This window comes from Notolepis coatsorum (assembly GCF_963971535.1).
Source record: "Notolepis coatsorum genome assembly, chromosome: 9".
Taxonomy (NCBI): Eukaryota; Metazoa; Chordata; class Actinopteri; order Aulopiformes; family Paralepididae; genus Notolepis; species Notolepis coatsorum.
In genome coordinates this window covers 9,532,082-9,544,978 of record NC_140173.1, presented here as the reverse complement: position 1 = coordinate 9,544,978, position 12,897 = coordinate 9,532,082, and the positions used below count along the sequence as shown (strand labels likewise).

The 12,897-nt window shown below is 44.3% G+C and overlaps 2 protein-coding genes across 2 annotated transcripts in view; one reads left to right on the top strand and one right to left on the bottom strand.

The window, feature by feature from the left end:
• cpeb3 (cytoplasmic polyadenylation element binding protein 3) overlaps positions 1-5,898 on the bottom strand; it is a gene marked incomplete at its 5' end in the record, with an annotated part of 89,308 nt that extends 83,410 nt beyond the window's left edge. The window contains 4 exon segments of the mRNA XM_084322184.1: positions 3,358-4,271; positions 5,763-5,801; positions 5,804-5,844; positions 5,846-5,898. Of these exon segments, the coding sequence (XP_084178310.1) occupies positions 3,358-4,271; positions 5,763-5,801; positions 5,804-5,844; positions 5,846-5,898 (1,047 nt within the window).
• An 802-nt stretch (positions 5,899-6,700) lies between these two features.
• Positions 6,701-12,897, top strand: part of marchf5 (membrane-associated ring finger (C3HC4) 5) — a 121,471-nt gene continuing 115,274 nt past the window's right edge. Inside the window, exon 1 of the mRNA XM_084322187.1 lies at positions 6,701-7,056. Within this exon, the coding sequence (XP_084178313.1) occupies positions 7,013-7,056 (44 nt within the window). The 5' untranslated portion in view covers positions 6,701-7,012. The remainder of the gene's footprint in view (positions 7,057-12,897) is intronic.

The following is a 12,897-nucleotide window of genomic DNA, read 5'->3' as shown; positions in this document are numbered from 1 at the left end:
TTAATTAAATAAAGAAATTCCCTATCCATAGTTGCCGTGGGAAAGAATAAAAAAAAAAAAAAAAAAAAAAAAAAAAAATTCCCTACCTACCCATGGCCAAACTGACAACCAACCTGAAACCAACTATTATTTTTGTTAGGCCTAAGGAAGAGATGCAAAGGGCACTGGGTTACACACCTTCAAACCGGATGAAACCCCTTTTTGCATAACCATCGGCCTACATTTGACTGCGGAACTTTTCAATCACCTCGTTCAACTCCCCCCCCCCCCCCCCCCGACATCCCATCTGATACGAGATGATGGATAAAGGTTCGGGGGCCGCCACACGGCCGTCAGGCGGGGGCCTTAGTGAGGTGGTGCTCATGTGACTGTGCTCTTTAAGCCTCACACGGACATGTTAAGTTGAATTCCACACATTGTTGGCCCTGCCAAGCAGCTGCCGACAACAGGCGAGCATGAGCACATGCCTCGAGCACATGGGACTCAAGTCTGCCCCTGCATTCATGTGCAAGTTAGATGGAATCTTGAAGGGGATGGGGGGGGGGGCTGGGAGAATAAGAGGTACACCTGGGGCATCGCTGGTTGTCCAGAGGTCAGGAGGACGGGACTGTTGTGCCCGTCTCTCATCTGGCCTGCTCGGTGTAGTTTAGTTTTTATATTTTTTATTATTATCCCCCCCCCCCCCCCCCCCCCCCTTTTTCCGATTTTTCTCCCATCCCACGGTTTAGTCGTTATGCCAATTCCCAACCCCCTTCCTGGTTGTTGCGCACTCCCCCCTACTGTTGGTCCGGGAGGCCGGAGACTGTCACATGCTTTCCTCCGACGCATGTGCAGCCAGCCGGCAGCCAGCCTGGCAGCGCAGATTCTCACCGGGAGAGTGTAACGTGTGGAAGGTCACACTACCTCCCTCCAGATCCTACCCTCGCTGTGCAGGCGCCCCGACCGAACTGTAGGGGTCGCTGTCCACAACGCCCAGGACCCACCCATCAGCTTTCCCACCCCTAACACTGCCAATTGTGTTAGTATGAATATGAATGGCCAGCCAAGCTGATAGCAACGCCGAGAGCTGGATTCGAACCCAGCGTCTCCAGCGTTGATGGCGAGCGCCTTGCCCACTACACCACCTAGCCTCCCCGGTGTAGTTTAGTTATTTGCGTGGGGGTTTCACTTCTGCAAACAGGCCACTCCGCACAGCCTGACCTTGTGTCCTTACTAGTGATAATAACTAGCTCTGCCCGAGTTGGCCGAGTCCAGAGAAAGAAGAAAAATAGACACAGAGAGGCTCACCAGAGGAAACTGAGAGGTAAAGGGGGAGAGGGGGGTATATGGAAAGACAGACACGACTCAGACAATCGTTATCTCCTCACCGGGCTATATGTTTCCAGAAGGCTGGAATTTCACACTGCACTAGGCCCGGCGTTTTGTTGGCACATGTTGTCCCCTCTGCAACAGTTTAGCATTTTGGCCCATGCTCTGCGGGGCTCCCTTTTGATTGGGTGAACAAACACTCCTCTTCAGTAGGCAGTAGGGCACGTTCACCTTATTTCTCTGGTTTGTTTTTTAGTCACGCAGTCCATGACTCAACATGAAGGCAAACACATGACTGATCAAGAAAAAAAAAATAATTGCCATAGTGTGCTACTGTTTTTATCAGCCTACTCTGGGTAAAGTCGCAATTAATGTAAACGTGGATCAATGCGGTAAATGTATATCAATATAATGTACACAACATAAACGTGGTTGTTGTCCACACTGCAGTGCTGTTGATTTCAGATTAACCTTATGGAATCTGAGATATGTAATAATAAAGCAAGTTAAATGATTATGCTTGAGAAAGGTATGGTGAAATGTGATAATAATGGCACCACCTCACTCCTTCCCCTGGATGCCGGGCACGGAAATGCGCTCGGCCAACATAAAACACTGTATTGCATCGGGACTTTTTTTCCCCTTTGCTATCATTTAAATCAGGGGTCGGGAACCTATGGCTCTTCTGGTGACAGCATATGGCTCCCAGAATTTTTTGAGTAAAAAAACAATAATTTTTATTTTTATTTTTTTATACTTGTGTTATTTCTTAATAATACTGTGTCATTTTAAAGTAAACAGAAATTAGTTTTGAAGATACAGCTAATAGTATCTGTAGCTGAAGATATAGCGAGCAGAGCTGGCGAGGGAACACAAGTGGACAGAAATTAAAAAAATCTTCAACCTGAAGACCAGCTGATTCTTAAAACTTGGAACGAGCTTCCTGTGACATACAACACAATGCAGCGTGAGTATTGCCGTATTGACCATGTTTGGCTCTACATTATGCATGTGGGCAGTCATTCTCGCATATGAGGAACATTAAGACCAACCTACGCTCACGTTTAACTGATGGAAGCCTCAACGCCTGCATGAAGCTCAACCTCACCACGTATGAACCAGACTACAAGGCCATCAGCAATGCCATGCAGCACCAGAAGTCGCATTAAAAGTAAGACATATTTAATTTATTATACGTTAAAAATACTATATGGCTCTCAATGAGATATATTTAGAAATATTTGGCTTTTATGGCTCTCCCAGTCAAAAAGGTTCCTGACCCCTGATTTAAATGGTCACAAAGTATGATGACAGCACGAACACAAAGCGGTGCACTGGTCTGAGATCAGGTTTACTGCCCGCCCACTAGACCCGCCCACTAGTCCAAAATAAGCCAATCGAACGCGAGTACCGTGTCCTTTAAACACCCCCAGAGTGAGCTGGCAATACGAGAAGGACATTTAACCATTTCGTGCAAAACGGCTGTCTATTTCAACTTTGCTCGAGTCCTTCAACTATGTCAATCGTTGAAAAATAACAACGATACATATATCTAATAAACAGTTTCCCCCCCGACACATATCGTCTCTAATTGCATAATGCTCAAGACGCGTACAGACAAGACAGCTCTGTTGACAGCTATATGGCACAGCAGCGTAATCACCAGAGCCATTCTCACCAGTGCTGCGGAGGCTTTTCTATTAATGTTAATATCTTCTGCCGTGGCATATTATGACATTTCAAAAGGCCCTTTATACTTGCAAGACATGATCCACACCCCCAGCTGAAAATGGCTCTGAAGGTCATGTCCTACTACTACTCTATAATAACAACATAAATTCACCTAAGGAAAGGTATAAATAGGACTTTTCCGTTTGGATATCCACCAAATACTATTCCTAAATATCATATTAACGACTAGCCTTTTGAATTACCATACATCAATAATACGTTTAAAAATATATATATATTTAGGCTAGGCCTAGCCTAGGTATTGGCCTGGGCCTATAGAGGCTATAGTAAGCTGATACTGGAAAATATTCAGATTACCTGGAAAGGCAGTATATTGTTGCTGTTGTCCGTCCTAAAGGCGCTGTCCTCCATCCAGGACTTGGGGGTGATGAGGGGACCAGCTCTTGGGAATTTCGGGGGTGCTATGACGTTGCTTTGACTTTGATAGGGCTTCTTCATAGGAGACATGGGGTTCAGAGGAGACGGCGCCCCGACACCGACACCACCGACCCCGCCGCCCTGCACAGCTCTCCGCGGGTCCCTGCCTGCCTGCAGCCCGCTCCAGGGGTTGGAGGCTGTGCTCCAAGCGGCATTCTGATGATTATTCCAAGCAGATGACGAGGCGGGAGAAGAAGACGAGACCTTGCTGTTCATGATGGTCTGATAAGCGTTCCTCTGCGGGAAAGGGCCTTGTTGGTTCGGGCTGACAGGGGACCTCCTCTGCTGGGGCTGCTGCTGCTGCTGCTGCTGCTGGGCTTGTTGCTGTTGATGCTGCTGCGACTGAGCCAAGCCGATCTGGGGCGAGAAATTACCTCCATAGACGGGGTTGACATGGTGGGGAAAGTTCTGGAAAAGCATCGTTCCGTTCACCGACGGTATTCCTTGGAAAAAACTATCGTCCACCGCGTTCGTGGTGGTTCCTCCTCCAGTGGACCAAGTGCTCCCGAACGAGGAGGGGGACAAGGTGCCACCGGTCTCCTGCGGCTGATGGAAGCTCAACCCGGGCAGGATCGGTGACTCCATCGTCGGTACTTTCTCTGAAGCTGCTCGGTGGGTCACAGACGATGAAGGACTACTATCCTCCGATGATGAAGGGGGTTCCGATGAAGGGGTCGTCGGGGTAGAGGAGGAGGAGGGAGGGTCTACGTGTGTTGGATCTTGCTGATGGTGGTGTTGGTGAGGCTGGGCTTTGTTTTTGTCCATCAGTAAATCATCCTGCATGGTTTGCTGAGCTGAAACGGGGAAAAACAGAGACGATGAGTTATTATTATTTAGGATATCATAGACTAATAAACTCGCCGGGCTGTTGTTACTATATTTGAGCGAGGACAACTTCGACAAGGATCTGTTAGAAGAAGAACCACCAGCCAATTGCACGGCGTATTCGTGATGATCACCCATTTAGCCGAAAAGAAAATATATATAAAAGACAACCAGAGTGATTAATAAATGTCCACAAATTATAGGCTGGTCTTGTTCACCCCTTTCTGCTCAGCGCTGGACAGATGAATGCGGAGCCGATATTCACCAGAATTCGCCACGTCTCGGTTTCCTTCAACGCAGGAACTCCAGAACTGCAATGTGAAACTGATTCTACTGGTTTTTTCAAGGACCTCCCCTAGATATTAATTTGCATACGTCAATAAATATAAAGCCTATACAGTTGTCCTTCCGCAAGGTTAAGACATTCTACCCTGACCCACCTTGCAAAACACTAACACTCACATCCCTTTTCAACAAACTGACTTATAGCCTCAAATTATTTCTTTGCGACAATGCAGTAGAATGTGACGCACTTTGTCAGTGCGCTTGGGTTATTTTACGAGCCAATATTGTATGATAAGGCTATATTATATGCAATCTATCCAAAACCTACACAATTGTTTCGGATTACCACAGAAATGATAAAGGCTGCTGCATTAAGGTGACGATGACGACACGACACATTCTCTAGCCAAGGCTACAACAGCATAACTGAAAGCTCCATCATGTGACCTCACATTTACTCTGCACTTTTAGAGACCCAACGCCTCTCTAAATCAATCAACCAACCAAATCAATCATTCAATCAGTAAGGTTTATTTTTATTGGTGTCCTTTTCAGTTTGCATTGACCTGGATGAGACGACACTAGTACAGCAGCTGTATAATTTCCCATTTAACATGCTGTTATATAGGCACACATCATATTGCATGCATGCATAGTGACAAGCCACTACATTAAAACATGTAAAGCTGTATATAGAACGCTTAATTTATCCTATTAGTTTGGTTACTTAAGTTCTGATTGTTGTCGGAACCTGGCTTCAAGAAAGACAAGTCTAAATAGACTTTGCTTTCTAACATTCATGATGAACACCCAATAAGCTGTCCAAATATTGTCCTGGCTCAAATTGTTTGCTGGTATACTATAAATGTAACTTTGAAGATAGTCGTAATACTAGCCTGCACTGCGTCAGTTAATCCTTGTTTTCTCCTCGAAGACTTTCCAAGGTCATCAAAGTAGCCCAGTCATAATAATAGGCAACTAATATCCATTGTAAAAAATATATGACTAGAATTTGTCCCTCATATATGCATATTCTTCGCGTTTCACAAGGCGCTATACATTCATACAGCTGCCTTGCCTTGAAATCCCTTTAATCCACACTGTGCCACACACAAACAAGAAAACAGCATGCACACACCGTGTCGCTTTTCTGCCTAACGTGAGATTTAAGTTACCTTTATCGTTCACCTTTTGAGGCTCTGTAAATAAGGCTATTTCTGTTTGCCTCGTCTGGATTTAGATATGACAAACGAGCTACCCTTGTGCCGAGGTAGTAGCAGTTGCCTCAACAGCTGATTGACTGCGGCGCATGGATGATGCAGAAGAGGCTATGGGATTTGTAGTTTCTCTGTATGCTTCGTAACTACATAGAGATGGGGTGAAGCATCCATCTGCAACATGACCACCTATAGCTATTATCATTAGACATTTAACATTTAGTCAATCACTAGTTAGTTAGTTCGCCTCTCTTTTTCTCTGTCCCCCTCCCTTTATCTCTCTCTCTAACACCCACACACACGCACACGCACACACCCACACACACACGCACACACACACACACACACACACACACGTCACACACACAGGACCAGTAAGCCTTGATTTTTTGATTTTGTATTTTATTTGTGCGCACATGGGGGGGGGGGGGGGGGGTTGGGTCGGCTAAATGAGCTAATAGCTAATATTATTATAAAAAAAAACTAATATGAAGCAATTCAGGTAGCATCATGCGCCACAACAAGCGAGTTTGCACTTGATTGGAGATGGAATGCCAGAGTCTTTCAAAATAATATTTAAATAAAAAACATCTTACCGTAATAAGAGGTGTTCTGTAGCCATTTGTGTATCTTCATGGTTGTTGTCTTTCAATATGCCTTCGTACCTCCTAGGTAGATCTGTCTGTGCGGTTCGGGAAATTAATTTGATATTGTTGGCATTTGGCAACATAAGGGAGGGGGAGATGATTTCTGAACTACATATCCCAGTCATATGACGCGTCCAGCCTCTGTTGCTGTTGTTGTTGTGATGACGCGGCACGTCTCGTCGCGTCGTGCTCATTGACGTCGACGACGTCACGTCACCTCAGAGAGACGGGCTGTCAATGGAGTCAAGCTGCTACGGCGATGCGATACTATATTCATGACAAACACAGTATTGGTCGATATAAACGGGATTCTTACCAGAAAGAACACATCGGACACGTATCGACGTGCTTTGGAGGATCATGACCGCACATGCATAGCTTTATAGATGCAGTAAGTGGCTAACTTACAGCTGACGCTCCGTGTCAACACAAAGGCCTGCCCTGCAGCGAGCTAGCCACTCAAAGGCACATCTGAGCTACGTTCCACCACTTGACAGAGCCTGCGTCCTGTGCTTTAGTTAGCTAGCGACGTTTTAAAGTGTGTTCTGCTTCACTTCGAGTATGGCGGAACAGGGTGCCGTGGTAATGCAGCAGAATTTGGACAGGTGAGTTCAAGTTAAAGGCTAACCAGCTATGTTCGCTCCTGATGAATTGAAAATGGGGGACCCTGATGTAAACAAGACGAAAGTCTCCCTCTGGTCTGCATCCCCTTAACAATTGTGTGTATTGAGTCGTACTGTATTGTACCCATTCTGCAATCTGTTTATAAAGTTTTCAATCAATCAATCAATCACGTAGGCTACTTGCAGTTTATTTTGTGCCTACTGCCTATGTCTAATTCATTGCATTGATTGATTGATTGATTGAAAACTTTATTAATATTGCAGAATGGGTACAGTACGGCTCAATACACACAATTGTTAAGGGGATGCAGACCAGAGAAAGACTTTCGTCTTGTTTACATCAGGGTCCCCCATTTTCAATTCATCAGGACATATTATGACATACATGTGCATGTGCATCTTATCCCTCCAGTTCAGGCCCAGGCCAAAGCCACATTCATCACAAACATTGATTAGCTGAGTCTTACTTTCCCAGTCACCCCACGCCTCTATTAACTCCCCATGCAGTGACAAATAGCCTGGTTTAGAGTAGACATTGTGATAGCCTGTAATAAACACACAGGGCCACATTTATTAAAGTTTCTTTAGCACAAAATGTGCTTACGGCCAAATCCAAGCCAATGTAATAAGTCACTTAAAATGTCTCAACATTGATGTTAAAACCAATTTATACCATAACCAAAGTATAAACACTATAGATATAATTTTCATCTTTTATATGATATTAGAAAGGAATCTAGGATAAAGTCCAAGCACATTTTGATGAATGAGACACAGTGAGGAACTTTATTATTAACTCTGTCTCTCTCTTTCTTTTGAGAGCCATCTCCATAGAAAGATTATTAACTCCGTGTCTCTCTCTCTCTCTCTCTCTCTCTCTCTCCCTCCCTCTCTCTCTCATATATCCTATCCTTCTGATATGCACCACTAACCACTTACTATCTAAAACATATATGGCTATGCATTGCCGCTACATTAAGATATGGCAGAGGAGCAGACTGCCTGACAAGTTCAACACACACTTTGTCAAAGGAGAGATGGAATCAAAGGTGTCTAATCTTAACCCTAATGAGCACACTCTGAACCGAGAGGGGGAGGTTGCTGAAATCTTTTGGCAGTGTCCTGGTGGAGGAATCCTCATCGTTACTTGTGTTTATCTGTCGTGGTGGGTAATTTGTTACATTTAAAAAAGGGGGTGCCTGGCAGGGTGCAGGTAAATGATTGTTGTATTCATACATATTTCTTTCCGTAAAAAAAACATGCAAGGTGTGTTCAGTAACTACCAAAAAGGATCTCTCCTCATAATTGTCCCAGTGTGTCTCTTCTTCTAACCAATCTAATCTTATCCTTTAGACCAGGGGTCCCCAACCGTTTTTGAACCAAGATCTACTTTTTAATTTACCACCTAGCCGAGAGCTACCAGCCACGGTCCAATACTATTTTGGAGGCTCAATCAGAAGTTGGGGTGTGTTTACGGTTTTGCCAGTCTGGTCTGGGCCCTATTCCCCGTAACTGGTTCAACTAAGTCGATCAAAAGTCCCATTATCCAGATTCAATTAACCCGATGTTTGAATCCGGGCTTTCCCTGTTCCTCGAACGCTGATGTCTCGTTAATTCGAACCAGACTTGATACTCAGGATAATTGCGCGCGGCCGCCTCACCTGAAAAGACAGCAGGTGTCGATCGCAGAAATCCTTATTTTCTAACAGCATTGATTGATTTTTATTTATTTTTTTGGTCTACTTTTTCTTCCCATTTTCTATTTTTCTCCCTTCCCCAATTTCGTATTGTCCAATTCTACCCTCCCCTGTCTCGAACGTTGTTAGGCCATGCCTCCCACAAGCCGGCTGCAATGTGGACGAAGCCTTGCATCACTTGTCCCCTCCGGTACTCTAGGAAGCAGCCGTCGCATCTTTTCACCTGCACAGCGCGATCTCTCAGCGGCGAGGGTCTGCATGGGAGGGACAAGCCGCCCTCGTTGCTTCCTGATTCTACTGCACAGGCGCACCAACCGACCTGTAGGAGTCGCTGTCCACAACGTCCGATCCCCACCCATCAGCTTCCCACCCCCTAATACTGCCAATTGTATTAGTATGAACGACCAGCCAAGCTGATGGCAATGCCGAGAGCTGGGCTCGAACCCAGCGTCTCCTGCGTTGGTGGCGAGCGCCGTGCCCACTGCGCCACCTAGCCGTGATTGTTTTTTTTTTAATCTACTTTTTCTCCCTTTTTTTCTCCATTTTTCTCCCATCCCAATTTAGTCGTTATGCCAATTCCCCCTCCCCTTCCTGGTCATTGCGCGCATTTGCCCCCCCCACTTGCCGGTCTAGGGAGCCCTGAAGTCTATCACATGCTTCCTCCGACACATGTGGAGCAGCGTTTCCGTTAGAACATATTCGTGCCGGTCTGGATGTCCTGCAAGATTTCTATCCCCGGACATATTCGAGAAATGCCGGTCAGCCTGGTTTTCCTTTTTACCGGCTGAATGCCACCATCGGCGCCAATGTTAACGTTAATATCGCCTAATCTATGTTTTAAATTATGGCTATGTGTCTAATCTGCCCATCGCATTATCAAAGACTATTTTCCAGTCGGTGCTGTCAAGGCTGTTTATCGCGTCGTTGCCGTTTCAGAGCAGTTAGAAAAGCCCCCGTTTTCAGATAAAAAACAGCTCTTTCTGGAGCATTCTATGAAAATAGTCTTTTAGTGGAATATTCCACAACGTTGATATTCGTCGGCCTTTTTATGAATCGTTTTCAAATAAACGCTAGATGATCAATATTATACGTGCACGCAAGCACATTACGGCCGCGCGCGGATAATCGCCCTGTTGATTTCCTCTCGGACTTTTAGTGAAACCGAAACAAGAAGACATTTCACAAAACAGCTTATAACTTCATCAAACTTACTCTGATTATCCTAACACTGATAACATAGAGTCCTTACCTGACATCAGATGGTATCCAACTGGTATATTCCAATTCCTGATCACCATTCGAAAAAATCGATACGTGTATGGATCCAACGCGATACTGTAGAACCTCATGATCAGCGGGGATCTGAGGTTCCAGAATGAACTGTGTCACTGGTAACCCTGGCTGGATCAGTGAACTGGAAAATGTGGATATAATGTCGCACCTCAGCCAGGAGAATTAAACTTTCCACTCGGGCCTGAACGCTCGACATTTCTGTTTCTGTTTTCTTTCACCACGGCATCAGCGGTCTCTGTGGTGGGCAGACAGACAGGCTCAAAAAAAGAAAGAAAAAAAGATTCACATCCGAGCGGCGCCATCCGCGCTTTATCAGCGTGAAGCAACATGTAATGATTGTTTTGTTCATCGCATAGGCTATTTAATTTGAGCCTATTTTAATACAATTCAAATAATAAAATTGTGCTTAGAGAAATTATTTTCACCGGACATTATGACCGGAGATATTTAAATATTCGGACTTCAACATATTTTGCCGGTCAAAAACCGGTAATTACCGGCTAACGGAAACGCTGATGTGGAGACAGCCAGCCGCTTCTTTTTCACCTGACAGCGAGGACTCTCACTGGGGAGGTATAACGCGTGGGAGGATCACACTACCCTTCCCAATTCCCTCCCTTGCTGTGCAGGTGCCCTGACCGACCTGTAGGAGTCACTGTTTACAACGACCAGGACCCACCCCACGGCTTTCCCACCCACTGACACTGCCAATTGTGTCAGTATGGATGGCCGACCAAGCCGGAGGTACCACTGGCAGTTGGATTCGATCCCACTGTCTATGCGGTGGTAGACAGACGCTTAGTCCGCTGCGCTACCCGGCCGCCCCAATTGATTGATTGATTGAAAACTTTATTAACAGATTGCAGAATGGGTACAAATTACAATACAGTACGGCTCAATAGCCTCGCCGACAAATTAAATGCATAATCTATAGGCTAATTTTAAGTCCCTCATTACCCCAATTAATCAGATTATATTTCTTGCTGGCAGTAGGCTTAATGGAATGAATTCGAATGAGTTCAACTCTTTCAGAATAAGTAGATAAAAACAAGCCCAAAGAGTATCTAATTGATACAAATTAATAGATACTTATGAGGATATCTGTACTGTATGTGCTTAGGTATCATGTACTATATAAATACATGGTTTTCAAGGCGTGACCCCCGAAATAACGTGTCAGAGAGGGAGTTGGAGGCTATACAGTTTCACTATTAATCAGGTCTTAATCTTTTTCGGACATCATCCATACATGCATTGAATTGATTAACCTTTGGTTTATACCAGTGACACCAGTCATGTTAATCACCCTCTTGTTCATCATCAGATAACAGTGCTTGAACAGATAAATGCATTTTCTCAAATTCATTCATCAAAACGTCAAAAGCTTGCAATTGCTCATTCATTTTCTCAAGTCACGTCCACGTCATCAAATCTGTCAAACAGCGCATCTCATCCTCAGACATTTTAATCCCAGTTACAATATCACAATAACGTGAGTGACAGTGATACAATTCAACAATCCACATATTCAGATTCGTCGTAATTCACATCCACAATCCACACATAGACGCTTCAATGTATGCTTGAATGAAACACAATCCGGGCGCTCCGTTCATCCACAGCCGAGAATATGAAACGAATCAGAGCCAAACGGCCGATAGGTTTCATTCATTAAAAATATCCCGCAGGATTCACATTTGCAACGATCCGTTATTAAAATAACCACATTGTGTGTGTCGCGACTCGCGAGCGCCGTATCCGTATAACTATGACGTGCATTATTTAGGACAAAGTAAATCCATAGGCTGAATATGATTTATTATCAGCTTTTTAGGTATATTATTTCACATTTCAAAAGCCCCCTCTAGAATAAACGAAGCACAAAAACATAATTCAGAATGGTATAATGGGATCTAGACTGTGAGGATTATTTCAGGAAGGGAGCTGGCATTTATTTGCGAGGGCGTGGCCATGCAGGTTATCCAGCTAACTGAACTTAACCCTGCACTGGAGCAGGTTCAAACATTCTGATCTGTTGCCATAGTGATTTAGACAATCGCGCGTCGGGGAACGGAACGGTCTGGCTTAAGTCAAGTTATCGACCAGTGTACGAGCTTAAACTTTATTTGTCCCAGACAAATGGGAGAAATTTCAGTCAAATATTATTTGTTTATTGAGCTTATTGCAGTGAAGTTATACCCAATGCTTAATGCGCATTGGCAATCAATACAGTCACTGTTACCAGTTACCAATGTAATAATTAACATACATTACCTCCACTCTGTCTGCACTGCAGCAGCTCTCTCCACTCATGGAACAGCAGACTTCTTGAGTATAAAGTGTTTTGGTCCATGTAGTAGGGCTGGGCGATATGGAAAAAAATCATATCACGATAACGATATGATAATGTTATCATATTTCTCGATATCGATAATTATCGAAATTGTTATAAGTATAAAAAAAAATAGAAATTTAACTTTTCTTTTTTTTCTTTTTTCTTTTTTTTAAACAGATGTATGTTTATTTTGCAGCAATTCTTTGTCGTTGCCGCCATCTTTAGTGTTACATCCCCTCACACTCCAGTTCTCAGGCTGCAGCTGGTTTAAAAGCGAAAGTAAACCGGCTTCTCTGCTGGCTGTGGCTCCAGGGGAGTTGAACAGTTCTGGCTCTGCTAGTTTATTTTCGATCTTTTGGCGCTTTTTTGGTGGACAAACCACCGCACATGTGCACCGTGACTCGTGACTTGAGTCTAGTTCTGCTAGCACACATAGCCTACTGTGTACAGACGGTTTCAAACTGTATTTAAAATTTAAAATTTTAAAGTTTTAAAACT